The sequence below is a fragment of the Sugiyamaella lignohabitans genome, chromosome A (genome assembly GCF_001640025.1).
Source record: "Sugiyamaella lignohabitans strain CBS 10342 chromosome A, complete sequence".
NCBI lineage: Eukaryota > Fungi > Ascomycota > Dipodascomycetes > Dipodascales > Trichomonascaceae > Sugiyamaella > Sugiyamaella lignohabitans.
The window spans coordinates 2,334,829-2,362,358 of record NC_031672.1 but is presented as its reverse complement, the minus strand read 5'-3'; the positions used below and the strand labels follow the sequence as shown (position 1 = coordinate 2,362,358).

Sequence of the window (27,530 nt, the reverse complement as noted above, 5' to 3'; positions counted from 1 at the left end):
GCCGCCGGAGGCAGACCCCCATCCCCCCAGAACCCCGTTTGATCCCCGGTCAGACGGGGTTGATATGCAGGGCAGAGAGGGTGCATGTGAAGGGTGAAAAAAAATGTGCCGATCGTGAAATTTATGTGAGATGCATTCAGAGAGGTTGACGACTGTGATTGTGAAATAAAGAGTTGTTTGGTGATTTGTGATTCTTGTTTTCATTTTTCGTTTGAACATAGGTTTTTGACTGTTGGTAGTTTTGGAGATGTCGCTGAGTATTCTGCTGTCGTCGTTCCCGCCGGGAGTCGAGGAGCATGCTGTGATCCAGCAGACGGGTCTGCCTATTTTGGAGACTATAGCGTCGAAATCGCCTCAGATTTTCCTCGAGGCCGATGATACGCTCGTTCATAAGTTCAATGTTAAGATTTCGGGTCTGTTGAAAAGCAAATCACCTGTTTGTAGATGGTTTGGTGCGTATCTGGCTAAGATGTCGGTGGACGCTTCACCTCTGATTCTCAAGTCACACGGTGCTACATGGGCCAATATTCTCATTCATATTCTGGAACTTCCAGAGCCTCCAGTCACTACCCAGATCGCGGTACAGGCTCTGTCGTCTATTTTTGCGAATACAGTGGGCAAATCAGAACTGACTCGTGAGATTACTACTCCTAGACTGCCTGCATACTTGAAACTGCTGCTGAATAAACTCAAGGACATTGTCAAAGGATTCACTTCTGGCTCGTCAAATGCATCTGCTAATCAGACTACTGTCCTAATTCCAACACTAGTAAAGGCATTGACTCGCGTTCTTCGTCAACAGTCGACGTCGTTCCGTCCATTCTCAGGTGGATTTCATACATGTCTGGTAGACCTGCTCAACCAGTCTATCAGTAGTCCAGCCAGTATTCCGGATGAATTGTTACAGGATATTTGTACTGCGTATGTGTGTCTTCATATGTCGGCTACCAAAGGAACTGAAGCTGAAGAATGGCGGTCCGCTTGTATTGCCGTTATTAACGAGATTCATATCACTGCGGACCAGCTGGCTATCAAATATGTTCGTGAAGATAATGCCAATTCCAGCAGTAATAACAACTATAATCGTCATCCAGTACTTAATTTACAACCAGCTGGATTTAATACCAGTGCCAGTGCCTCGCCAGAATCAGTATCTCCTCTGGCATATGTCAAACACTTTGAAGTGCTCTTCTGTCTATTAACCTCTTTCTTCACTACACCTACTAAAATATCGGTCAAGATGCCTTTAGGAGCCATTGAAGACCTGACAGACCGTCTTTATTCTATTTCCCGCTACACAACAAAACAACCTGTTCTCGACAAAACTCTCTACTCCATTTTTCTGTCAGTAATGGACAAAGTGCATGTGTTAGTGACTGCTCTCAACATAACACTGCTGCCTGTTGTTGGCAACAGCGTGCTTGAACATTTTGACATGCTACTTCATCACATTTCAGCTCTGTGTGATGGAGCTGACCAGACAGTCCAGTTGGTTCTTCTCCAGTTTGTATCGAAACTGCTTGTACAAGTTTCAGTGGTCCCCAAGTCGTACACCCAGACCGTTTCACGACTAATACATCCTATCTCAACCAGTCTAGTTACAGACCGAACCACTTCTGACCCTCGATTCCAGCAGCTGTCTGACTTTATCTCCAACAGCAAAGCATTCCAGAACCCTGTTCCTTCATACGTCAACAACGTCGTCAGCGAGTTCTTCACTGCTGTTCTCAAAACAATGCCTGACCTACCATTAAACATCAGAGCGGAAATCGACCGTTACTTCATATTCTCGAGCAACCAGTCCGGTCTGAATACCAGTGCTCTGTACCCAGGAAACCTCGCTCGCTACAGCGTCGCACCCATGGCCGCCAGACTCGACAGCGGACTGGGTCTAGCATCGTCGCTAATCCACCCACGACTGCCACCCCTCGCTGTATCCACCCAAAACCTCACGAAAACTGCCTCTATCGACCCTTCAGCTACCAATGGCATCGCATCTCAACCAGAAAACACCCACGAAGACGACCTCTACCATTCACATACTTCCATCACCACCACCACAACTGAATATCAAGCACAGCTGTCATCGCACCCCTCTCAAACCATGGAAATCGACGAACTCCCTGCACCTGTAGAACCGACTCCTGCTTCCATCGCTCGCAAAGAACTGCCACCTCCTCTCGTCACAAACCGACCGTCTGAACCCATTGTCGCACCCCCCACCCCAGCATCGCAACCGGCACCAAACCAGCCCGTTCAACAGCTGGTGGACGACGTGGTACCCCTACCAGCACCCACTGTCGCACCCACGTACGCCCCAGACTCGGACTCAGACGACGACGTCGAGATCCCCATCATCATCGACGCCGACAGCGACAGCGACGAGGACATGTAACTCAAATGCAATAAATTAATAAATATCGGACTGCCTCCGGCGGCTGGGGCTGTGCCCCAGACCCCCCGGCTCCTCTCGCTGCGCTCGAGTCGGTCCGTCTACGGTCCCAGCAGTCTCCTGCGAAGCAGGAGCAACGGGGTCTGGGGCAGCGCCCCAGCCGCCGGAGGCATGGCCCGGCCCCCCTCACTCGTCTTCCACGTCCTCGAGGGTCACTTTATAAGCGGTAGAAGGGGTGGGGTCGAGTTTGCGTTTTTTCTGGACCGCTGAGGGGACTAGGAGAGTGCTTTCTTTGACGAGATCGCGGAGAACAGGTGCGGATTCGTAGGTTGTTTGGACAGCTGGGGCTGCTGATGGAGTGGCAGTTGAGGTGGTGGAGTGGAGAGTTTGTGACTTCGGTCGGACGCCAATTGGAGGGAGGGGTCCTGGTGGGAAGGGGATCTTCAGTAGGTCGGAGTCGATGGGTTCTTGCTGAGAATCGTCGTCTTCTGAGGGGTTGAACCATGGTCGTGGCTGGTACTTGTAGCCTTTGGGTGGTTGGCCTGAGGGATTGAGAAGGGGGTCCCAGAATATGCTTTTGCTTCCAGGATAGTTGGTCTGGGACCCTCGTTCTCGATTGTGATTGGTGTGGTCTCGATTATTGTCTCGGTAAGACGTTTGATCTGAGTCTTCTGAGCCAAGCTTCTTCTTTGCTCGTTCAACGTCTGCCAAGTCATTTCGTAATGATTCCAGTTTTCTTTCTTCAAAAGACGGTAGACTTCCCTGTGCCGCTTTCTTCTCTTCCAGTTCTTTGATTTTTCTTTCAAGAGAGAAAGTACTTCGCTGGCCGAGTCGCTCGGTTCGCTGCGACGCTCGCTCGGCCTTGGCTTTCTTGATCTGATTGGCTTTTTCTTTTTTCCTCAGCGCCTGCGCTGGGTTGATATCGCCTTTCATCGCCGGTCACAATTCAATTGAGTCTGTGACTGAAAACTCAATATTGAATTAAATGAATCAATAAATCAATTTCTGATCTGTGAAATATAATTTCAAGATCTCGTGAACCTGATCCGGCTTTTTATATGTGCACGGCTGCATTTTTCATGATCCTCGAAGCGTTCATGCTGGAAACTTAGCCACCTACGAGCAGATATAAACCGACCAAATTTGCATTTAAATTTGGCTTTTTTCTTGATTAGATTGGATTTTCGGATTCTAAGATGCCTCCTCGAACAAGAAAACAAAAACAGAACAAACAATTCCCTACGTCGGCCAAGATAACCGAGCTCGACTCGTTACAGGACTTCTCGGACTATGTTGGTCAGGCCGAGATTCCTGCGGAGACCCTCGTGGATCATATCCAGCGAGTCCAAGGACAATATGACGCTAAGACTAAGAAAACAGGGTCTCGGTCAAACGATTTACCTCCTAATATAAAAAGAACGACTGTACCATCTGCCAAAAGTCGAGCCACCAGATCCCCAGACGAAGCATCTACAGCTATTACTGAGGATGACCTGGAAGACCTGTCAGGGGTCGCAAAATTCATGTTCACAGCACTGGACTATACAATGTACCTGATTCCTCTTCTGGCAATCAATATAGTTCTAAATGTGCTTGTACGAGCCCAGTACGGCCAAGAAGTTGATTCTAAAGAGATTGTGGCCGAGAGTCTGACCACTATCCCCGTCATGACCATTGTCCACGCTGTATTCCACCCATACAAATCCACACGAGTATTCCGAATCGTCAGCTTCTTCACTGCGGTTGCAATTGGCGGCTACATTCTCTACACAACCCACGAAGAGGGTTACTACGCTGTCATGAAACGAGCTCCTCCTCTCGGCACCCTGTGGGTCTGGCTCTTCCTCGAAATGGACTGGGAATGGGCCGCCACCTGTCTCGTGGTCATTGCATTCTGGATGTGGAAACAGGGCTACTCGCTTTAACTCCAGTACTACACTATTTATTTATTGAGCATGTACTTTTCCGAGTGGTGGTGCCTCCGGCGGCTGGGGCTCTGCCCCAGACCCCGTGGCTCCTCTCGCTGCGCTCGAGTCGGGCTTCGGCGGGGCTCGAGCGTCGGGTTCCGTATATGTTTAGGGAACAGGCTGGGTTTTTCATGTAATTTACAATCTCGAGTGTCTTCACAGCCCAATAAAACGCTTTTGCACCTCTTTGGATGGTTCCTTGAGTCATCCACAACTCGGTTGAAACTCCCAGTGTTATTAATCCTGATCGCAGAACTTAATTTAAAGGAGAGGAGGGATGCCACCCATCGCTCGCGAAGCGAGCATAGCAGGGTCTGGGGCAGCGCCCCAGACGCCGGAGGCAGAACCCATCCAAGGATATGGAGGACAGAGAGTCAGTCGCTCGCGAAGCGAGCACAACGGGGTCTGGGGCAGCGCCCCAGCCGCCGGAGGCAGGGCCGGTTTCACGGGGATGTATGCAAATGTCATATAAATAGAAGAGATCATTCAAAGTCCAGTGACGAGTACTCGGGTGGTGGCGATGGGACGGCAGGGGCTTGGGTGATGGGTGGCCGGACGTAGAGCTCGTCATCGGTGATGGCTGCGAGAGCGTCGTCGAAGGATGGTAGATTGCCAAGTGGTCCGTCGGGCGAGATGTATTGGTCAACGGAGAAGTTGTCATAACGTGGGAGTTCGACGTTTCCGCCAATACATTTGGCCGATAGGAGGTTGATGGGTGTGTCGACTTTGACCTCGAAGTGTCGTCGTTTCTCGTCGTCAATGTCTTGTTTTGAGATCCGGAATGAGACAACGAGCCGGTGACGAACCCGGATGTATGGACTGGAGATGGAATCCGGTCGAAGATACTGGACACTACTGTTCGGAATGGGTGTGCCAGGGACATTGGCATATTGTGCAGGAAGCTTTTCGGCAGGCCATGTCTCTTTATTTGAAACAAGAGGGATTGTACAATTGAAATAGGTCGATGTCGACTCCTCACAGTCAGTGTCGTATCCTCGTCCCGTGTTGAGGAGGTTTCCAGAGAGCTTTCTATGGGAATTGTTGTCGTCCAAATGAGATCCGGCTACTATATTTTCTTCAGAACTAGAACTCAATCCAGCACTGGCAGTGCGAGAATTGCCATTTGAAGCAGCATTAGAGTTGGAGCCTGTAGGGGCACTCGATCTAGATGCTGCTGATGCGGATCTACTGCTAGAAGGATAGAAGTCATCTTCGATCATATGTGCCGGAATGGCTTTTCGCATACCATCATCAGGTGTTTTCTGGCCCACTTGAATAGTACCAGAATCCGTAAGCTCGACAACTCCGTTAGTAGTAGCCTTTCTCTCATATAATGCTACTTTGAGAGAGATTTCCGTGCATTCTATATGGGGCTCAGGTGAATACTTGTATTGAGTTGTCTCATATACTTGGATTCGTACTCTGTGAACCATAACTTTTTCAAGGGGTGTGAGTTTTATAGCCACTGGAATTGACGTGCCAAGAGTCACGTATTTTTGTGGAATGACAATCTCGTAGTGAAGTCTACTATCCCAAATACGGGAAATGACAATGGGATTATTGAATGAAGTGTCATAATTATTGGGAGGACTGCGGATGAGCTCGACTTCTTGTTTTTCTTGAAGATTGAGGGTGAATGCCCCTGATCGTACAACTTTGGGGACGAGGAAATATTGAATAGATCCGTGTGGGACATGCACAGTTTCGGGGGTACTGGCATCAATTGCAAGTGTAAAATTGTATACATATTCGCCAGCAGGGAATAAAACTGCTTCTTTGTGAGAAGCAGTAGCTGGATGTCGATGTTTGCGTTTTGGTGTTAGTCGAGGTGCAAATAATGGAATTTCGTTGTTAGAGTCTGCTACCGTTCGAGTAGCACTATTGTGACTGATAGTGCTTCTAGAGCAGTCTTTAACACGAACAGTATCTTCACCGCCAGTGTTGGATTTGAGTAGTACAGCATCTGCTCCGTAAAGATCGGTTGTAATAGTGGTCAGTGATTGATCTGAATCACCAGACCCTTGTGTAGAGGACCCTTCAGGGAGGAATTCCCAATCGTGACTATTGACAAATACCAGGTCTTGTACTTCAGCTCCTGGTTGATTATGCATTTCTTCTAAAGGAGTCATTTTATTGGTCTGTGACCATACGGTTTTAGAAATGCCATAAAATGACAGTGAGATCTGCTTGAGTTTGGTTGGTTTTGTGAGTTTTAATAGAATAGATCCTCGCAGTGTAGATGGTGATTGGTCGGACAGTCGTTCTGGAGGAGGCGATTGACCGTGAGTATGGTTGGCAGATGTGTTGGTAGATGCAGATGACGAAGAGCCATTATTATTTGATGATGAAGGTGCTAAAGGGTTTGTAGACGTGGTTGTAGTAGAAATTCTTGGGAACGTGGAGCCCGAATTTGAGCTCTCGTTTTGTCCAGGCTGGTTCGAATTCCGTGGTCCAAGACCAACTCTTGAACGAGCTTTGGCAGCTGCAGAGGTTGGTTCACTTGGCGATGGGATACTGATATCTGGACTGGGATGTCTATCTACAGTATTACCAGCAGTGTCGATACCCAAATCTCGATACGACAGAGCCCCTGGAGGACAGCATGACAAAAACACTGCTGGCTCCTGAACTGAAAGTGCCAGGGTGACTGTTCCTGAATGAGAACTAATGAGGTTCCTGGGTTTGCCCAAACAGTATGAGTACAGGTTATTTGTATTAGTAGGACCAAATCCATTTGATTCCACGCGTGACAGGGTTGATAAATAACTATCAGCAGTGGTAGTAGGTCTTAAAGGAGGCTGTGAGTTCAAAATAGAAGCATTTACCTCTTGTTCAGATGGTAATGGACCAAGTGTATCAGTTTCTTGTCCACCAACGTCACCAGGCATATCAGTTCTGGAGTTGGTATCCACGGCCATAAGAGCTGAACCAGCACTATTTGAACCACGTCGTCCTGCTGATACCGGACCAGATGACGGCCCAGGACTCAGACTCATATCAGACCCTGAATTTAAAGCAGCTCTAGACGGCGTTGCACTTGATCCATTAGACGAGGACTCTGATCCATTTGGAATATGAAGCAGATTATACAAGTTCTGCTTTGGCCCCGCAAATGGATTGCGTAATGTAAAATGTTTCTCAGTCATTTTGAGTTTGATTCTTTCCTGTCCACACCAGCGAAAGTCAAAAAAACCGTCTCAACGTCTACCAAAACAAAATGAATAATACAGTAGCTAATATGACAAAAATATAACCCCAATTACCAGAACTGGCCAAAAAAACGTTTCAACTCTTCAGACTAACCCTTATAGCTGAGTTTGACCCTATAACAGGTTGTAACAGGTTGTACAAGCTCCAGATCCTGCTACGTCTTCTCCTGATTATCAGTTCACTAACAAATTACCACAGCCAGCACCCTATGGTATCAGCTGAGTTAACTTGATACCAAAATAAATATGCACTTCTGATAAACACAAGGCGCTTGGATCAACTGTCAGATCCAAGATCAGATTGTGATTAAGCTTTGACTTGACAATTATGACAAAAAAAAAACGGAGATCAAACTCCCAAAAAATACAGAACTTATGTCCTCTCAACTGAAAAACGAATTTAATTTCTAATGATGTTTTTTTTTCTGAATCAACGACAACCCTGTTGATGCCTTACCTGATAAAAAAAAGGAGTAGAAAAATACTGATTTCCCATTCAGGTCCTGGAAGTACTTGCCGGTTGATTTTTACTAAAGGGGACCCGTGCACTGCACACCAAGCAGCAATCGCAAACAGGGTCAGGCGCACGTTGCAGGTCACTAATACCGGGGCGGAATCAAATCACTGTCCAAAAATAAATGTCCAAAAATAACGAGACAATCCACCCTGATTGTTGTGCAACAACCCAATTTATTTATCGCGTCGGTTCATGTGTAAATAGTAAACAAAAGCACAGATCGGTTGTCTCATCATTAATCCTAGGTTAATTAGGTCCCATTATAAAAATGAGGGGTACCCCTGTACTCCTCTAACTCTCTAAGGTTAAACCACCCAAGCGGCTGACCTTATCTGTGTGCAGCAAGGCATGTCAATCCTACCTTACATTGGCAACCATCGGCCTCCGTGCGCCGGCATTCGGCAGAAACCTACTCAACCTCTGGTTCCTGCCTCTTTCAGCTTCAAAACTCCGACCGCCCTTGCCTCCACAGGCTCGCTCACTTCTTTGGCCTTTATCTGTTCTGGGAAGGGGGTTTGCCTCCGGCGGCTGGGGCTCCGCCCCAGACCCCGTAGCTCCTCTCGCTCCGCTCGAGTCGAAACGGGCGCAAACCTGGTCTTTTCTCTTGGGTCCTCATTTATCCTCGCTTGATTTCTGGTTTTATTTTTAGTTGGTTTCAGTTTTTCTGAACATTTTGCTAATTGAGAACCTGCCCGTAATTGTCATTGTCATGCCAGATACTATTGATAGTCACTTCACAGTCGTATTCGCCATTTTGCTAGAAAGATTACTCGAATTTTAAACCACGTCTTCAATTAATCAATCCAGCACGTATAACCAATCAACCTAACAACAGACGAAAGATTATTTGCTTCTACTGAGACGCAGGATAATTCAGGGGTCAATAGTACCCGCATAAATATGCAGGGATCAGCAACTGGTCAGCATGTCACTAGGATTTATATCAATAGACAGGTTTTTAATTTCTAATATAATCAGTGACAGCTCTGAAATAGCAAAAAAAGATTAAAAATAATACCAGATATTATGTAATTAAAGGGTATCCTTGCTGGTTATATGAAAAATGGGATTTGAAATTATTTACTTGAATTAATTATGTATACAGAACAATTAAAACAGGGTTGAGTACAATATGAGCACCCGAACCGTTGAATTCTATAAGAATGCGCTGGATATTATAAATATGCTTAATTACCACGGTTAGGGCCTAGAGCTGAAACTTCACACTTCATTGTACCTAATTCAATTTTACCTGATCACAGAATTCTGCGAGTCAAAATGGCCATTTCCTTAAATCCGTTTAACAGACTATTAAATCTCAACAACTATGTGGTAACCATTGTCAATAACTGCTATCCGTTCCATACGTTTTTCATCTGTTTTACAAAATCGAAAAACGAGTCCAAATGCTTCTGCATCCTGTATAAGCATTTGGAATCGTGTGATACCAGCAGCTTCTTCCCCAGAAGCAAGTCAACTGGGTGTTGCTAGATTAAGTAATTGTCTGTAGCAAAACAAAAAGAGATAGGGCAAAAAAATAATGAATTACAACACCTTCTGTTCACGCCTGGTCTCCCACGGCATTACTGATCAAGGCTCTTAGAGGCTTGAATATGATTGATCGGACGGGAAATCTTATTTTACTCTAGATGTGGTCGTAATTGTTTGTTCTTATTTGTCATCACACTTCTAATTGCTTCATTTTACAAAGCCAACTTCGCTGTTGGCTTCCAGAGCTGATAATACCTGCCGAATTTGCCTTTAAGAAATATTGTAGATTATTTCTTGTCGATTTTCCACTCTCTCTACTGGTTTGGTAGAGCTTCTGGTAACACCTGCAAGTCTCTGAACCACCTTAATTTGCGAGTTGAGTAATAAAGATTGCAAATATATAATATAACGTAGCTGGTTACCGAGTCTGTGGATACCATATGAAAGAAGACCATATGGCTTAGCCATCTAGATAGAATGGCATGTAGAGCAGACCTGGTAGGTGACCATTGAGCAGAGCATTTCGATCATGCTGCTGGATACAAGAGTTGGGCTGAAACAGTTCGGTTGCCAAGCTTTCAAGCTATTTGAACATTGGCGTTCCTAATTCCTGCAATAATGGATGTTTTTAATCTCAATTTGAATAAAATTTCAAGATGTGGAGTGAAATATCGCCATTTATCTTTACCGGTCTTCCCTCATACTCTCAGTCGAGATACTAAAACAGCAAAAAGAAAAGCAGTTACGACCACATCTAGAGTAAAATAAGATTTCCCGTCCGATCAATCATATTCAAGCCTCTAAGAGCCTTGATCAGTAATGCCGTGGGAGACCAGGCGTGAACAGAAGGTGTTGTAATTCATCATTTTTTTGCAGAATCATTTTGCCATATCTGCCAATGGTCCCTTACCGAGTCCAACAATCAGCAGTGCTGAGACCGCCAAGCCCGACTCGAGCGAAGCGAGAGGAGCAGTGGGGTCTGGGGCGCAGCCCCAGCCGCCGGAGGCAAGACCCCAACCAAAGTACAGCGAATAAATAATATAATATACATAGCTAGTCATCATCGTCGTCGGAGTCGTAGGCACTGGCCAGGAGAGATATTTTCTTAGGAGCAATCGGTTCCGGGGCTGGCAGCGCCAGGGTCTGCTGGAGGTCCCGTAGAGCATCCTCGGAAATGATCCCGGACGGTTTAGCGTCTTCGATTGCGGGTATATCGTCCACGTCATTTTCAGCTTCAGCGTCAGCTTCAGCTTGTTCTGAATATGCAGATTGTTCTAACATCCTGGCTTCGTTTGCCTGTTTGTCTTCCTGTTCTTTTAATCTTTTAGCGTCTTTATGCCTGCCTTCGATCTCTGCTACGTAACTGGCTGGCAACAGTCTCTTAATAGCCTCGGCGGTCTGTTCTTCGAGACGACGTTTTTCTCTTCTTTGAGCATGCGGATTAGGATCTTCAGTTGCCCAGCGCACATTAAGAACCTCGTCGTGGTCTAACGACTGATGTGCCATAGCCTCTTTTGCAAATTGAGCATTGGCTTCATTGACATACGTCACAAACGCTACACCGCGATCATTCAGCACTCTAATACGTTCGATATCGCCCCATTCAGCGAAATGTCTTGAAACAGTCTCCTCCATTTTATTCTCTTCACTCGAAACATGCATCCTGCCCACATATAAAGTCCTGTTCTGACGTAGAAACGAGCCCACACCGCCCATATCATCACGGTAGTCGGAAAACTTGTCTCGTCCAAAACAGTCCATATTCGGAGGAAAAATATCTGTAATCGCCGGCAATCGATGTAAATACTCGCAACTCTTGCCTTTCACACACAACCCTTTAGCAAAATAAACACAAAAGTAGCTTCCTCGCACTTTATCTGCTTTGGTATACCCCGAATCTCTCTTGATATTACACCGGCCATCTGCCTTGCGCTGGCTGCCAAAACTGTCTTTATCACCTCCACTCCTGTTTCTTGTTAGTAACAGCTCTTATCTCTCGTTGACCAGCTGCCTCCGGCGGCTGGGGCTGCGCCCCAGACCCCGCTGCTCCTCTCGCTTCGCTCGAGTCGGGCGTGGCGTGCCCCGTGAACTTGAGATCTTCGAGCCCGATCCTTCGAAAACTCAAACTCTAAATTCCAAGAAGATCCTGTGTAATACTCACCATTTCAGGTACCAGATATTGAAAATACTTCCCGTCTGAGGCGGCCTGTCTTCTTCGCTGACTGTAGCGGGATCCACCTGGACCCTCGCTGGCCGTCGCTTCTTCTTCGCATTTTTCTCGGTAACCAGAGCCGTGCTTTTCACAGCAGCCTCACCCTCACCAGAGGGCACCGCCACAACACCGGAATCGTTGTCCTGATCCGGCATTCTACCAAAAAAACTGTCAAAATCAGCAGATGAATGAACTTACACATCTCCATCACATGAGCATGATATTTCACTCCTATCAACATCGCACGGCTGAATAACCGGCACATATTGGCTGGTGAACCTCTGATACCGTCGCGAATCAATCGATGTTGGCGAACCATCCAATACGACACCCAACCGACCGAGCAATTATGGCGGCCGAACCGATCTATCTCTCCCTGGAACCCGAGGGATCCAGCGGCGGCGGTGGCAATGCGTGAGTACCGGGTTCTGACATGCCTCCGGCGGCTGGGGCTCCGCCCCAGACCCTGGTTGCTCCTCTCGCTCCGCTCGAGTCGTTTCGTCGACGATACCCGCAATCTCCTGCGAAGCAGGAGCAACCAGGGTCTGGGGCGGAGCCCCAGCCGCCGGAGGCACACCCCCGCCCCTAGAAACCGGACTAACAGGAGCAGGAAACTCAGTTTGGGCCAGATAATCCCGCGGATCATCGCCGAGCGCGGGTCGTTTGCCGGGATCACGAAAGAGTCGCTCGAGGCTGAGATCGCGGGTTTGGACGAGGACGCGGGTCGCGACGATGTCGGTGCCGTGAAAATGGAAATGGACGTCGACGAAGAGGAGCAAGAGTCGCCGAACGAAGAATCCAAGGACCAGAATGCGTCAAAGGACGCGGATCCAACTGCAATTGCAAAAGAATCAACAGAAACAGAAACAAAAGAAGAAGAAGGAACAGGAGATGCTGATGCTGTTGAAACAGCAGCAGTAGGCCCGATGTCGAGTAAAGATTTTGAACAGGCGCGGATCGAGCTGGTTCAGCTGATCCGGACGGCTCAGAACGAGTCGGCGCTATCGCTGGATTTCGTGTCTCTGTTGTTATCGTGTTTACGACCAGCAGCTGGTACCACGTCCATGTCTCCTCATTTGAAACAGCATGTGGCTGTAGGGTCGCTAGGAGCAGATGCTCTATGGATCCAGCCTCAGGAAGAAGATCCCATAGTAGGAGCAGGCTGGAAAGTCCAGTCTCTAGGAGAAGCATCCAAACAACTCAAGAACGCCGCTTCACGATTGCGAGGAGAAGTTGTTAAAGAAAAGAAATACTGGGACGCTGTAATGAAGACAGTCGTCAATGACGGTGAAGTGATGTTCAAAATCCGTCGTGGAGATGCTCGAGGATTGGGATTGAAATACGGGTTTGGCGACTCGGGGTCGGAATACAGAGATAAAGGGCTTGCGATGGTTCGTCGTAAACCAGACGGTGAACTATCGTTTCGATTTGACCGCACAAAACAGAGAAAAGCGGTTCGTGTGGTGTTATATGACATTACATCTGGCGAGAAAGTGCCTATTGGCACGTCCACACCCGCCAGTCTGTTAGTAGAAGACCGAGTCGAGAACGAGATTAAGAATGCACGAATGATCCTGTTTGAAGAAGAACTGTTTTTCGAGATGGTGCAAGAAGCACGACTGCTATCGTCGTACAAAATCACTGTTTCCGACAATGTCATCTCGGTCAACCTGTTCGACGAACTCCTCGAAATCGAGTACGCCGACCTCTCCCACACCCATCCGGCCGAAGGTCTCCCCCAACTCAAAGCCGACCTCATCTGCAACGCTCTCCATATCCTCCTCTCCTACTCCCACAAACGGCGACTCGAAAAACGCCGTGCTGTGCCGGCCCCCCTCACCAAAACGTAAGTGTGCTCCTCCTCCTCCTGGGGCCGTGCCTCCGGCGGCTGGGGCTCCGCCCCAGACCCTGGTTGCTCCTCTCGCTTCGCTCGAGTCGTTGCGTCGACGGTCCCAGCGAAAACTCCTGCGAAGCAGGAGCAACCAGGGTCTGGGGCGGAGCCCCAGCCGCCGGAGGCAGCACCCCCCTCACAGACCGCCTACTAACGAACTCCCAGCCCGCCGGTTCAGCAACCGTTATTTATTTTGCGGCCGCTGGTCGCACACATGCAGCACCGGAAGATAGTCCGGCGGACGACCCGGCTGCTGGACATGATTCTCGAGGACTATAAAGGGGCCAAGATGAGTTTCCAGTCGTACCAGGACACGGGAGAAAAAGCGTCGGCCAGTTCATACCTCGGTTTGCTGTTGTATCCACCGGTGTCGAAATACAAACTGGAACTCGATTCCGGAACCGTGGTCGATATCGTGGCCAGCTCGCCGCTCCAGTCGCATAACCCGCTCTACGAGGTCCAGGCGGTCTCGCCCGACGGATCAGTCTCCAAAACAGGCCTCTACGAACTCAGCGACCTCGAGAACTGGATCAACTGGATCCTCAAAGTTCGCCGCATGTAACACTTTCACCCCCCAAAATGCATCCTCTTCCCCACGCAATCTCCTGCGAAGCAGGAGCCACGGGGTCTGGGGCAGAGCCCCAGCCGCCGGAGGCACACCACCCGGGTCTCCCTCGCTGCCTCCGGCGGCTGGGGCTCCGCCCCAGACCCTGGTTGCTCCTCTCGCTCCGCTCGAGTCGGCGCCCCTGCCTGCAGGGGTTTTTCCGGCGGGGTATTTGGTTCCGAGCGGTTAACCTCGGCGTGCAGGGAGGTGGGTTGCATCTGATAAGCGCATGAGGGGCAAGGGAAAGTGCTGGGGGAGGAATGACCAGCCGAGCCGACAACGGCGGCAGCGTTGGGTGGGTGGTATTAACCCCACAATTTATCCTGATTTCGGTGATCTGACAAATCTCTCCGACAGGTTTTATCGCACTTCGTCAGTTGATTTCGGGTCTTTTCATCCGAATTTTCGTTTCCCGTTTTCTGATTTCGTTCGTGGCTGTTATAAACTCGCAGCTCGAACTCGGTTTTTTTTGTTTTTAGTGGTTGTTTACAGTTGATACTAGTGCCACTGTCAACGTCACAGTCTGTCAGTGTTAGTTTGTTTCTCCGGTTAGTCACGGTTGTTTTTTAATGTCGTTTATGAATTCAGGAGCCGAGTGCTCTACTGCTAGAAATCCGCTGGCTCAGTTCACCAAACATGCTGGTGAAGACAGGTCGTTACAGTATGACCGGATGAACCAGCGGCCTGGTGCTGCCGGTCCTATGTCAATGAGATCCGATGCTAGAGTCATGTCTCAGGAAGATAAGCAGATGATGGACCGGTTTTCGCAGCAGGGTCGGATGGGTCCTGGTCCTGGTCCAGCTGGTCCTTTTGCTTATGATCAAATGAGACAAGAAATTAATGGCATTCAGAATCCTCAGAAACCAGGTGCTCCAGGGTGGGTCGACGATTTCAGATCCACTTCTGCTTCTCCCATTCCTCAACAACAACAACATAGAGAATCTCCTGCTACAGCAGGTGCTGCTCCTCAGGGTAATCGTTGGGCTGGTGAGTTCCGTCAGTCGCCTGCTGGTCCTGCTGCTGCTGTTGCCGGTAATGCTAATGCCTCTCATATGGCTATGGGTGGTGGTGCAAGATTCTCGTCTATGCCATATACTCCCATGTTTTCCAGTATGGGCCCACAAATGGCTAATCAGGCCATGGTCAATCAAACACAAAGTGCTCAAATTGTCGAGCTGGATCATGATAAATGGGAAGAACAGTTTAATCAGATCGAACTCAACTCAAAAGACAAAGGTAAGGAGAAGCTCACTAAAGAACAGCAACAACAGAATGAAGAGTCTACTATGGAACCCGAACAGGAGGATCCTTTATTATCGGAATTGAATGACGACCATTTTGAAAACATCTGGGACAGAATCAAGTCTCAAGTTCTTGATAATGTCGAGGATTGGTCGAAGAGTGCTGAAGATGGACCTGCTTGGGACAGGGATTTCGACGAGTATACCACATCACGTCCTGATTTCGGTGATTATGAATTTGAAGAGGGAAACCCCTATGTTGCACAAGACGATCCATTTGCCATGGGTGTAGAACTCATGGATAATGGTGCTAAATTATCAGTTGCTGCTCTATGTTTTGAAGCTGCTGTTAAAAAGAATCCTGACCATGTTGAAGCATGGGCCAGATTAGGTGCATGTCAAGCCCAGAATGAAAAAGAAGACCCTGCTATTCGTGCTTTAGAACGAGCCATCAAACTCGATCCGTCGAATTTGAACGCTCTTTTGAACCTATCTGTGTCGTATACCAATGAAGGTTATGAAAATGCTGCCTATGCCACTCTTGAACGATGGTTAGCCACTAAATATCCCGATATCGCACAAAAGGCCCGTCAACAAGAACCCAAACTCGAGAATGAAGACAGGTTCCAGCTTCACAGTCGAGTCACCGAACTGTTTATCCGGGCTGCTCAAATGTCGCCTGACGGAGCTAGTATCGATGCCGATGTACAGGTCGGACTTGGAGTTCTTTTCTACGGCAACGAAGAGTATGAAAAAGCTATTGACTGTTTCAACACTGCCCTGTCAGTGCGACCCAACGACCCACTTCTGTGGAACCGACTGGGAGCCACATTAGCCAACTCGAACCGATCCGAAGAGGCCATTGACGCATACTACCGAGCCCTCGAACTACGACCATCATTTGTCCGTGCTCGATACAACCTGGGAGTTTCATGTATCAACATTGGCTGTTACAAAGAAGCAGCCCAGCACCTGCTATCAGCGCTGTCCCTCCACAAAACCGACAGCGCCGACGACGACGTCCTGGCCAACCAAAGCACCAACCTCTACGAAACGCTCCGCCGCGTCTTCCTCGCCATGGAACGCCGCGACCTCGTCGAAAAAGTCGAAAACGGCATGGACGTCAACGAGTTCCGCTCCGAGTTCGACTTCTAACCCCGCCCCCACACTACCCCTCCATAGCATAACCACTCATTCCACTACCCCGCCGGAAAAACCTCCCCTGCAGGTACCAACGGTGCGCGGGCACTGCCTCCGGCGGCTGGGGCTCCGCCCCAGACCCCGCTGCTCCTCTCGCTCCGCTCGAGTCGGTTCCGCGATGGTCCCAGTCTCCTACGAAGCAGGAGCAACCCGGGTCTGGGGCGGAGCCCCGGCCGCCGGAGGCAGCACCGGGCCCTCACGTGCCTCCGGCGGCTGGGGCTCTGCCCCAGACCCCGTGGCTCCTCTCGCTTCGCTCGAGTCGTTACGTCCGCGTTCCCCGGTATCTCCTGCGAAGCAGGAGCAACCCGGGTCTGGGGCGGAGCCCCGGCCGCCGGAGGCAGCACCGGGCCCTCACGTGCCTCCGGCGGCTGGGGCTCTGCCCCAGACCCCGTGGCTCCTCTCGCTTCGCTCGAGTCGTTACGTCCGCGTTCCCCGGTATCTCCTGCGAAGCAGGAGCAACCCGGGTCTGGGGCGGAGCCCCGGCCGCCGGAGGCAGCACCGGGCCCTCACGTGCCTCCGGCGGCTGGGGCTCTGCCCCAGACCCCGTGGCTCCTCTCGCTTCGCTCGAGTCGTTACGTCCGCGTTCCCCGGTATCTCCTGCGAAGCAGGAGCAACCAGGGTCTGGGGAGGAGCCCCAGCCGCCGGAGGCAGCGCCCTACTGCGTGCGGCGTGGTGATATAAACCGGTGAAGTGTGGAGATAGAGGAGAAGAGGTTAAAGATGCAAGCGAGTCAGGAATTGAGTTTGGAGAGGGGGTATACGATTGGCGCGTTGGCGTGTGGTACGATGGGCACGGCGGTGTTGAGTGCGATTCTTCGTGGAGTGGGTGAAATTGGGGAGAGTGAGGGTGGTGGAGAGGAGGAGGGGTTGGTGCTGCCTGGCAAGTTTTATGCGACCGTTCATTCGGAGAAATCGTATGACCGATTGGGAAAACAGTTCGGGTCGAAAGTGGAGTTACTGAGATCGAATGAGGAGCTGGTGGAGAAATCAGATGTGATTTTGCTCGGATGTAAACCGTTTATGGCAGAAAAGATCTTGTCGGCGATTCCCGAGTCGGCGTACACGAAAAAGAAGATCGTGGTCAGTTTATTAGCAGGCAAAACTATTTCGTTTCTCAAACAATTGACTTATTCTAAAGCATTAGTAGCTCGTGCAATGACAAATACACCCAGTAAAATCGGGGCTGGAATGACAGTTGTCTCAGTCGACCCAGCTGAACCTGCATCTTCGTCCGTTCAAACTTCGGTCGGCTGGATCTTTAAACAAACAGGTCGATGTCTTTTCCTCGACGAAAAACACCAGGACGCTGCTACCGCGCTCTGTGGAAGTGGTCCTGCCTTTTTATATGTGGTGACTGAAGCTCTGATTGAAGGAGGTGTGCGAATGGGACTGCCTTACGCCATAGCCCAAGAATGCGCTGCCCAAGTCGTGGCCGGATCTGGCCAAATGGTCCTTGAATCGAACGAGCACCCGGCAGTCCTCAAATCCCAGGTCTGTACACCCGGTGGAACCACCATTGGCGGGCTCCTGGTCATGGAAGACAACCACGTCCGCTCGTCCATCTCCCGGGCCGTCGAAGAGGCCGCCAACATCGCCGCCAGTTTCGCCAAATAAATCCGTTTCCGTTATCCGTGACCTGCCTCCGGCGGCTGGGGCTCCGCCCCAGACCCCGCTGCTCCTCTCGCTCCGCTCGAGTCGGGCTGGAGTTTCGGAGACGGGTGCTGCCTCCGGCGGCTGGGGCTCTGCCCCAGACCCCGTGGCTCCTCTCGCTCCGCTCGAGTCGGTTACGAGGGGATCCCCAAGCAACTCCTGCGAAGCAGGAGCCACGGGGTCTGGGGCGAAGCCCCAGCCGCCGGAGGCATGTCCCCACCCCCCTCAGGACGGCAGTGAAGCCTGGAGTTTGGCCAGGGGAGGTGTGGAGTTTGCTCCGGGGATTGTTCCGCCGAGGACTTGGACGTTGGATTTCTTAAGCATGAGCACGTTCCGGACTGTTTCGATAGATCCCAGGAGGAGCAGTTTGGCTCCAAGGGGGCTGATGGCGGTGATGGATTTGGTGTCGATTCGGTCCAGTTCAATGGCATAGACGGCCGTTCCAGCTGTATCTTGAAGTGTCAGTTTATGAACCGCTGACGGGCTTTCAAACAGTCCTGTTAATCCATTACCACCAGAATTGGTGGATTCTCCGGTTCCACCAGAGAAAATTGATCCATTGGATCCATCGTCGGCCGGTGAAGACGAGTCGTCCTGAACTCGAGTGACCATTCTCCTTCGTCGAGCTCCGCGAACTCGGTCCGACGCCGACTCCGCTGTTTCCGTAAGCGCCTGGATCTGACTGTATTTCGACGCGCTGATGTTATCTATAGCCATAATTTGCACCAGGATCGGGCCCTGAATTGTCTCACTGGGGCCCATTCTCGCGAACCGCGCTCTCGCTCCAGCTGCCACTTGACCGCCGACCCTGTCCCACTCATCCGACCCGACTTTCGTGATATCCTGGTTCAAATACGACATAATCCCCACACCAACAAAAATCTAAAAAATTTCAAATGAATCAATCAATCAATCACTCTCAGAACAGGGCCCCATCCGGTATTTATAAACATACCCACATGCATAAAACTGGTGAACCTCGTCCACGCACGGCGATTTCAGGGGAAGCCCCCTCCCCCTGAAAAACCCCGGGTGGGGGTCGCGCCTCCGACGGCTGGGGGTCTGCCCCAGACCCCGTGGCACCTGCTCCGCAGGAGTTTCCCGGCGGGTTCATGGGTGCTATGGGGTGGGTGCTGCCTCCGGCGGCTGGGGCTCCGCCCCAGACCCTGGTTGCTCCTGCTTCGCAGGAGATACCGGGGATCGCGGACGTAACGACTCGAGCGCAGCGAGAGGAGCAGCGGGGTCTGGGGCGGAGCCCCAGCCGCCGGAGGCAGCACCCACCCGGACCGGCGACCATGTGTACACAACTATGGGCATATACTAGTAAGCAGTATGGGTAGTAGAGGATACAGGAGTAGAAAACGACACGCGGTAAAAGAACATTGGAGAAAAGGGGGGGTTATATAGAAGTGGACGTGTTTATATTTAGGCCGAGGGTTCTTCAGCAGCAGGAGCGGCAGCAGGAGCAGCAGCCTCTTCCGTGGTTTCAGAAGCAGCAGCAGGAGCAGCAGCGGCAGCGGCAGCAGGTTCAGGCTCGGTCTCTCCATCAGCGCCCTCCTGTTGTAAGTTCTCGAGATCGTTTTGCCAGAAAGTCAAGTTGTCTCTGAGCAATTGCATGATCAGAGTCGAGTCGCGGTAGCTTTCCTCGGACAACGAGTCGAGCTCGGCAATGGCGTCGTCAAACGCTTGTTTAGCAAGGTGACAGGCACGGGCAGGCGAGTTGAGGATCTCGTAGTAGAATACCGAGAAATTAAGGGCCAATCCAAGACGAATAGGATGAGTAGGCGACAACTCGGTTTGAGCGACATCAGTGGCCTTTCTATACGACTCGTGGGCATCGGTAGCAGCAGCCTTCTTCTTATCACCAGAAGCAATCTCTGCTAAGTAACGGTGGTAATCTCCCTTCATCTTATAGTAGAACACCTTCGACTCGCCGGTCTCGGCCTTGGGCAACAAGTTCTCAACAAGAACGTCCAAAACATCCTTGCAAATATCCTCGAGCTCGTTCTCGATCTTGGCCTTGTATGCCTTGATCTGTTCCACATGGTGGGTAGCGTTCTTGGCCTCTTCCTTTTGTTCTATAGATAAAATCAATCTCCAGCTGGCACGACGCGTTCCAATCACGTTCTTGTAGGCAACCGACAGCAGGTTACGCTCGTCCACAGTGAGTTCCTGTCCGGCCTTGGCAACGGCTTTCATGTACGTCACCATCTCGTCGTATCGCTCGGCCTGCTCGCAAAGGCGGGCCAAAAAGGTGTTTGTTTCTCTCTGCTCACTGTTAGTACGCTTCTCCTGTGACTTTTTCAGGGGGGAGTTGAAGGGGGTGGGGGTCTGCCTCCGGCGACTGGGGCTCCGCCCCAGACCCTGGTTGCTCCTCGAGCTTCGCTCGAGTCGTTGCGTCGGCGAGTCCAGTGGTTTCTGGAGTTCCGGGATTGGGGTAGTGGGAATTCAATCCACAGTTAAACAACTGCGAGTTGGAGTTTGGAACGTTGGAAAATTGCAAGGGCTGGTGAACTAGATATTTGGACTCATTGGCTCAAACTGGTTGGAATTGGACTGTGGATTCTGGATTCTGGAATTTCAAGCATGGACTGGAGACAGTAAATCAAGAATTGTGACTCGTGAAATGACAATTGTTATTTTTCGGCTTTCTCGAACAAAGTGTACTCGGCACTTGAACCAATGGACTGAGTTACGACGACTAAAACCGTGAAAAACAAACACTGCTCGAAAATGTCAATTTATAGTTGATTAACAACTTATCAATCAAATACCAAGCTCACAGGCCAAAAACACGGTGACTAATGTCGTACTCTACCAAAAAATCTGTTCGCTTCTCTCAAGAGCTCACGGTTATATCGGGACTGCATCAGTCCCACTTCGAAATTTTCATCAAACATCACAGCCAAAAGAAGCAGCTCGTGTGATAATATTTCATCCAAAAGATCAGATCCTATCGCGAAAAGTGACTTATCGATATCGATATATTGCTCACTGGGTCTGAACAGAACAAAAAAAACTGCTGTATTTCATGTCATATCAGTAGCACTGCACACAGCCAGTCCGATCAATCGCGTACTTCATCGGCTGTGAATCATTTTCACCGCCAAATCTGATGAATACTCTCTGATTTGTTCTGTATCATCCTCATCACCAATTATAGCTCCAATTCCATTGTCTTGTTTTTGTCGTGTTCTTTACTGTGTATTGAATGAACCACAATCCTTGTATTCTGTCTTTTTCTGTTGTTTGCATTCTCAAGGTTTGGTGTGTTTGGTATCCGGAATTCCTCTGGGCTCTCCAGATATCCAAATCCAGGAGACCAAATCCAGAATCCCAAATTCATATCCACGTCCATGTCCCAAAATCCAAAATCCAAAAGCCATAGCCTGTTGCAGTGCGTGCTATCAGTCCTATCAGCTGTCCGATCTTTTCGCTTGATATGAGCCAATTCGATTCGAGTGATCAAAATATCCGCTCATTGTCCTTACAAACCCGCTGATATCGATAACATCACAAGAATTACCGTATCTCATCACAAAATACATCCTAATAATCCATTGTAAACCGCGTATTCCTTCTTCTTTATTACCAATAAATTACAATTGAACCCCTCGTGGCCCGACTGGACCCCTCCTAACCCCTCGCTGGTGTCATTTCCCACTTCATCCGACACCCCTCTTGACCCCTCCCTAGTTCAAATTGAATGTCTACTCACCTCTGAAGCCATTTTTAATCACTCCTAAACGTCGATTGTGAAATTGATGAAAAAATTTTATTTTAAAAACAAAATCAGTTTCTTTCTTTACGTTGTTATCAAAAGGGCAGCTTGCAGTGATGTCTGTTAGCTGTTCTGTTCGATTTGAGGGATGGAATGTTGTAGATTGGGAGGAAGAGAACGATACACTGTCTCTCTGGTGGATATATGTAAGAAAAGGCGCAAGGGCCATGCGCGCCACGAGTGGACTTTTTTCTTTTAAGCGGTATATGCATGTCCCCCCTCGTCCCCCCCTCTCTCGCTCACTCGCTTACTGGCTCACTCACTAGCTACCACTCCATCTCCCGCTCAGCCAATCCCCTCCACCCCTCGCTCTGCAGCTTTTACCTCCCCTCCGTCGCACCTCCCTCCATCGCCCCTCGCCCCTCGCACCTCCCCTCCCCTCCATTGCCCCTCGCCCATCGCCCGTCCCCTCCATCCCCTCGACCTCGCCCCTCGCCGCTCCCCTCTGTGCCCCCTACTCCAGCCTCCCCTCCCCTTTGCGCCCGTCGCAGCCTGCATCGAACTAAACACACTGCCTAGGGCCAGGGCAGGCTGCTGCTGTTAGCGGTGCAGCTGCTGCACGAAATGAAAACAACACCCCACTACCGTGAGTCCTCTTGACTCTTACCCTGCTGGCTCGGGGGTGGGGTGTGCCTCCGGCGGCTGGGGCTCCGCCCCAGACCCTGGTTGCTCCTGCTTCGCAGGAGTTGACGGGGGCTCCCCAGGTACCGACTCGAGCGGAGCGAGAGGAGCCACGGGGTCTGGGGCGAAGCCCCAGCCGCCGGAGGCACACTCCACCCCCGAACATGAGGTGATTACAGCCAGCCCCAAAGGGTATTCTGCTCACTGGCAGTCGTACAAAAAAGTGTAAAATAATCCGAGCCTGAGGGCTAAAGCGGCAACGAGTGTCGCACGGGTCGAGCCCGATTGCTGGTCGCTTCAGCCCATGCAGCTCGCGTCGAGCGTTGTCGAGAGATGAGCCGGCCTGGCTCGACCAGTCAACCACCCCTCCCTCGTCCCGAGAGGTGCCCCTCTCTGCCAGCCCATGGCCAGTATTCCAGTCAATCCGGCCGGGCGAGTGTGCCCCGCCCCGCCCAACCAGGCCCCAGCCAGAGCCTGAACCGGCCGCCGATTGGCTTTCACCGCTAGCCTGTTCAGCCGGCAGCCTGGCTGCCTCGTCGGACCCCACCAGACTCGGCCGCCAACACCACCGATCACGCGGCGCGACTCGTCCAATGCATGGATAAATGCGTTTACCAGAACCGGTCTGTGCCCTAGCCCCGGAGTATGAAAGAGGCACGCTCGATACCCGTTCAGGAAATGTCATTAGTGCCGGCGCTCGACGAGGGGGAGGGGCATGCCTCCGGCGGCTGGGGCTTCGCCCCAGACCCCACGGCTCCTCTCGCTTCGCTCGAGTCGGGTACGTGGGGAATCCCCCCCCGCCAACTCCTGCGAAGCAGGAGCAACCAGGGTCTGGGGCGGAGCCCCAGCCGCCGGAGGCACACCACTCCGATTAGACTTCGGAAAGGCCGCTCGATACACGGTTGGGGCTAGGTTTGAAGGGCTGATCGGACGCGACCCAACGACGACGGATCTGGCAACCGAACCAAGCAGCCCGACTCCGTCCTCTTTGGCAGCCAGAGCCGTCAGGGGCTCGAAACGACCTTTGATGCCATTGGCTAGCGGCCGCTGAAAACAGCCCTGCTCCCCAAAACCGCTGCCCTCTCTCTCTCTCGGCTGCCGTAATCTGGTGGGGTCATGAGGGGCCCCCCGCCGTCCGAACTTGGCCCGCTACGACCCCGCCACCCCACTTGTTACCCCTGAGTTTCGAGGAGGAGCATGCCTCCGGCGGCTGGGGCTCCGCCCCAGACCCTGGTTGCTCCTCTCGCTTCGCTCGAGTCGGGTGTCGAGGTCAGTAGCGGCTGCTCGAGCCGAGCTGAGATGTCTCTCTCGGGTCAGCCAACCGACAAGAACCTGAGCCAAAACCCAATTCCACCACTCAATTGCTCGTGACTCACCGCCCCACGCCCGACTCGAGCGCAGCGAGAGGAGCAACCAGGGTCTGGGGCGGAGCCCCAGCCGCCGGAGGCAGTCCCCACCCCTGAGTGCCCAACTGCAGCCGTGCTATGGAAGTTCACCAGCCAGCGAAGCAGGTGTTCACTGATCAGAGAGTGTCAGAGAGAGAGAGAGAGAAGAGCAGAGATGGCAGTGCAGTCGGTTTATATTTTGAACAAGGCAGGGGGTCTGATTTATCAGAAGGATTTTAAGCCGGGGCTTAAGAAACTGTCGACCAATGAGTATCTGATGATGGCCGGCACGTTCCATGGAGTTCATGCTCTGAGTGCCCGGATCTCGCCAGTCAGTGGGTCGTCGGGCGTAACTGTGATTGAGACGGCCAGAAACGCTATTCATTGTTTTCAAACGCTTTCTGGGATCAAGTTTTTGGTGATTACGGATTTGAGACAGTTCAGTCCGGACGCAGTTATTGCTCGCGTGTACCAGCTGTTTGCTGACTATGTCATGAAGAACCCGTTCTACCAGTTGGACATGCCTGTTAGATGCGAGCAGTTTGACCGCCATTTAGAAAGTTATCTTATGGGTGTTGCGTGATTTGTTGTTTCTATCAGCAGTAGCATAGAACACAGTGAGCAATGATTGGTTCTCTGGTTTCGGCTTATAGCATCCAGCTTGGAAGATGTGCAACTGCAGGCCATCAGAATCAATTATCACGATTAAGAACTACTATGGCCAGCTAATGGGTTTAATCTCCTGTGAATTGATGAGGACAGGACATGGTCTAGCAAGTGCTGATGAGATAGTTATTGCTGACAATGGCACAATTGTGTCGACAGTAGACATCAGTCGGTATACATTGACTTACGAAGATGACAGTCGAGAGCGACTGAAGATAGTCAATTATCACAGTCGATGATCAGTCAATTGTCAGTCAATAGACAGTCAGTAGACAGTGAATAGACAGTTGGCTGTTGGTTGTTAAAAGATTGATTATCTATCAATAGTGACAGACGATGACACAGTCAGCAGAATGACCTTGTAATGAGTTTATGATATTATATACGTACAAGTTTATGATATGATATATGTACATATATAAATATTCCATGGAATCAAAAAGCATATGTTATTTGAAAGATCAGAAGTTGAACTGAGAGCCTTCCTTAGAATGACTGATGATATCTCCTGGTAGTAAGTAGCTCTGCTAACCTAAAGTTGTACTGTAGTTTCGTAGGAACCTGACTGGGTTGTCAGTCTTAGTTAATATCTGCACTGGTAGTAACTGTACCGAAAGCATCAGCGAGCTCGGCTAGAGCCACATCGACGAGCTGCTGAGCTGACACGCCAGGGATATCTCGGTCGCCAATTGCATCTTTTGGAAGCAGGACTGAATACTCTCTCTCAGCAGCCTGTCTAGTAGTAGTACTGACACACACATGAGCCATATAACCAGTAAGCACGAGTTTCTTCTTTCCAGTAGATTCAAGGAATTCGCCCAAATCAGTACCAGTAAATGAACCAGGATGTTCTTTATACACCACCTTCTCATTACCAACCGGTTTCAATTCCGAGAACTCTTCTTCCAAAGGGGTTCCTGGAGTGAAAATCGGAGCTCCCTCAGGAACCTTGTGAATGACATGGACAATATCACTCTTTCCAGCACGATACTTCTCAAGCAACGAAGCAATCTGTTTTCTGGTCGACTCGACATTGGCCGTCTTCAACAGCCCGTCAGCATACTCGTTCTGAGCATCGATAATCACCAAAACACTCTCCTTCACCGAAGCCGAATCTGGACCCTGTCCAACCAACTCGTTCAAAGACTTTACCGACATTTCTCACTCTTTCTTCACTGAACTTTCACACAAAATTCAAAACCACTCTCGACAAAATACAACTCCAGCTAGCTGTCGTTGTCTAAATAGAGTTCGGTGCTTTCACGTTTCATATCCGCATCTCTCCAGGCGGCTATATCGCCTGCACCGGCGATCCACGACCCGCATATCACCGGTCCCTGCGTCCAAAGCCCTCGAACAGGTTTTTTACCGGGAGGGGGGTGTGCCTCCGGCGGCTGGGGCTCCGCCCCAGACCCTGGTTGCTCCTCTCGCTTCGCTCGAGTCGTTTCGTCCACGGTCCTCGCAATCTCCTGCGAAGCAGGAGCAACCAGGGTCTGGGGCGGAGCCCCAGCCGCCGGAGGCACACCCCCTTCCCTTCCCCCACCACTGGACCCCGGTCTGGCCACGGAAACGAGTGGTGGGCCAGGGAAAGTGTGAGGGTGGAGTGGTCAGGGGGTGGTGGAGGGGTGAGTGATGTGCATGCAGATAAGCCGTTTTGTTGAGTTATCGTGCATGTCAGGGGGGAATGGGATGCATGTGATGTGGGTTGCTGTTTCTGGGGATCCGGTAGTAGGGCACTAGTTTGGTCGCAAGACTTGTTTGTGGACGGTTTGTTTTGTTCTGAAGTCGTGGTTTTTTTGAGTGCTGGTGAAGAAAGAGTGTGTGTTTGTTTCAACTCTTGAGTGGAGTGGACTGTGTGAAAGATACTTCCTGATCGTACAGTTATCCAGTTCAGTGGTTGGTTGCTGGTTCGGTTGTTGCCACTTTGTGAAACGGGTCGGGTGTCGTCTGTTAATGTATTTTGAGCTGAGTCTGATACTCATTGGCGTAGGATTTCTGATTATATCGTCGGCAGTGATCTTGTTTGTGGTAGTTGTCAGTCTCGACGAGATTGAGAATCGTCTTTAAATTGACGCACGGGACTGGGAAATCCAAGTCCTATCGATAAACACGGTAGGTCGGTCTTGTCGACCAGTTTTATGGTATTTGAGTTCATCCTCTTCCTGGTTATTCTTGGTAGTTTATTGGTAGTTGTTGGGTTGGTTATATTGGTACTCTGCTTGTAGGTCTGACGGGATATGGCCGAGTCGGATTCTGCGACTGCTGTGTGGGTCGTTTGGAACGCTATCGAGATTTGCATACTTCTGTCCACTTTACTGGCCATAAAAGGCATCAAATTCATCTGGTTTAGTCTCAATCCTGAAGATAGAAGGAAATATGGTCCCATGTCAGTACCATCTTAATCCGCTGCAGCAGGTGCAAACTGCTGCTATGCCAGAAATATCATCAGTGGGCTTGAACTCCACTGATCCTGTATATATTTTGCCAGTCGAGGTCGTGAAACTGATATTTGAACAGTTTGTTTCTTTTGAAGACACGCTGAAATGCTGTTCTGTATCAAGACTGTGGTGTCATGTGTTAACCAACCAGTACAGTATTTGGAGGGATAAAGTCGATGTCCGTGATTTTCCCCACACTCCTCCCCAGGATCTTCTCATGAAATATCTAACTCTCGCTACTCATTGTCCACTAGAAATATTTCACA

General features: G+C 50.4%; 11 protein-coding genes across 11 annotated transcripts; 5 read left to right on the top strand and 6 right to left on the bottom strand.

The window, feature by feature from the left end:
* Nucleotides 1-247: 247 nt before the first annotated feature.
* Nucleotides 248-2,395, top strand: AWJ20_747 (ribosome biogenesis protein Rix1 (predicted); the record flags this gene model as incomplete). The annotated part of the gene is made up of 1 exon (XM_018882706.1): nt 248-2,395. One exon carries the CDS (start codon nt 248-250, stop codon nt 2,393-2,395), a length of 2,148 nt encoding a protein of 715 aa, XP_018734968.1.
* A 183-nt stretch (nt 2,396-2,578) lies between these two features.
* saf1 (splicing associated factor) lies at nt 2,579-3,325 on the bottom strand (the record flags this gene model as incomplete). The annotated part of the gene is made up of 1 exon (XM_018882705.1): nt 2,579-3,325. One exon carries the CDS (start codon nt 3,323-3,325, stop codon nt 2,579-2,581), a length of 747 nt encoding a protein of 248 aa, XP_018734967.1.
* A 263-nt stretch (nt 3,326-3,588) lies between these two features.
* On the top strand, nt 3,589-4,317 carry AWJ20_745 (uncharacterized protein; the record flags this gene model as incomplete). Its single annotated transcript, XM_018882704.1, has 1 exon — nt 3,589-4,317. One exon carries the CDS (start codon nt 3,589-3,591, stop codon nt 4,315-4,317), a length of 729 nt encoding a protein of 242 aa, XP_018734966.1.
* A 524-nt stretch (nt 4,318-4,841) lies between these two features.
* ALY2 (Aly2p) lies at nt 4,842-7,505 on the bottom strand (the record flags this gene model as incomplete). The annotated part of the gene is made up of 1 exon (XM_018882703.1): nt 4,842-7,505. The coding sequence occupies one exon, from the start codon at nt 7,503-7,505 to the stop codon at nt 4,842-4,844; it is 2,664 nt and encodes an 887-aa protein (XP_018734965.1).
* A 3,124-nt stretch (nt 7,506-10,629) lies between these two features.
* Nucleotides 10,630-11,337, bottom strand: CWC2 (Cwc2p; the record flags this gene model as incomplete). The annotated part of the gene is made up of 1 exon (XM_018882702.1): nt 10,630-11,337. One exon carries the CDS (start codon nt 11,335-11,337, stop codon nt 10,630-10,632), a length of 708 nt encoding a protein of 235 aa, XP_018734964.1.
* Nucleotides 11,338-12,537: 1,200 nt separating this feature from the next.
* Nucleotides 12,538-13,638, top strand: SRB4 (Srb4p; the record flags this gene model as incomplete). The annotated part of the gene is made up of 1 exon (XM_018882701.1): nt 12,538-13,638. One exon carries the CDS (start codon nt 12,538-12,540, stop codon nt 13,636-13,638), a length of 1,101 nt encoding a protein of 366 aa, XP_018734963.1.
* Nucleotides 13,639-14,861: 1,223 nt separating this feature from the next.
* PEX5 (Pex5p) lies at nt 14,862-16,679 on the top strand (the record flags this gene model as incomplete). The annotated part of the gene is made up of 1 exon (XM_018882700.1): nt 14,862-16,679. One exon carries the CDS (start codon nt 14,862-14,864, stop codon nt 16,677-16,679), a length of 1,818 nt encoding a protein of 605 aa, XP_018734962.1.
* Nucleotides 16,680-17,443: 764 nt separating this feature from the next.
* On the top strand, nt 17,444-18,337 carry PRO3 (pyrroline-5-carboxylate reductase; the record flags this gene model as incomplete). Its single annotated transcript, XM_018882699.1, has 1 exon — nt 17,444-18,337. One exon carries the CDS (start codon nt 17,444-17,446, stop codon nt 18,335-18,337), a length of 894 nt encoding a protein of 297 aa, XP_018734961.1.
* A 261-nt stretch (nt 18,338-18,598) lies between these two features.
* AWJ20_739 (uncharacterized protein) lies at nt 18,599-19,090 on the bottom strand (the record flags this gene model as incomplete). Its single annotated transcript, XM_018882697.1, has 1 exon — nt 18,599-19,090. The coding sequence occupies one exon, from the start codon at nt 19,088-19,090 to the stop codon at nt 18,599-18,601; it is 492 nt and encodes a 163-aa protein (XP_018734960.1).
* Nucleotides 19,091-19,798: 708 nt separating this feature from the next.
* Nucleotides 19,799-20,584, bottom strand: BMH2 (14-3-3 family protein BMH2; the record flags this gene model as incomplete). Its single annotated transcript, XM_018882696.1, has 1 exon — nt 19,799-20,584. One exon carries the CDS (start codon nt 20,582-20,584, stop codon nt 19,799-19,801), a length of 786 nt encoding a protein of 261 aa, XP_018734959.1.
* Nucleotides 20,585-25,405: 4,821 nt separating this feature from the next.
* Nucleotides 25,406-25,984, bottom strand: AWJ20_737 (putative isochorismatase family protein yrdC; the record flags this gene model as incomplete). The annotated part of the gene is made up of 1 exon (XM_018882695.1): nt 25,406-25,984. One exon carries the CDS (start codon nt 25,982-25,984, stop codon nt 25,406-25,408), a length of 579 nt encoding a protein of 192 aa, XP_018734958.1.
* Nucleotides 25,985-27,530: the final 1,546 nt, after the last annotated feature.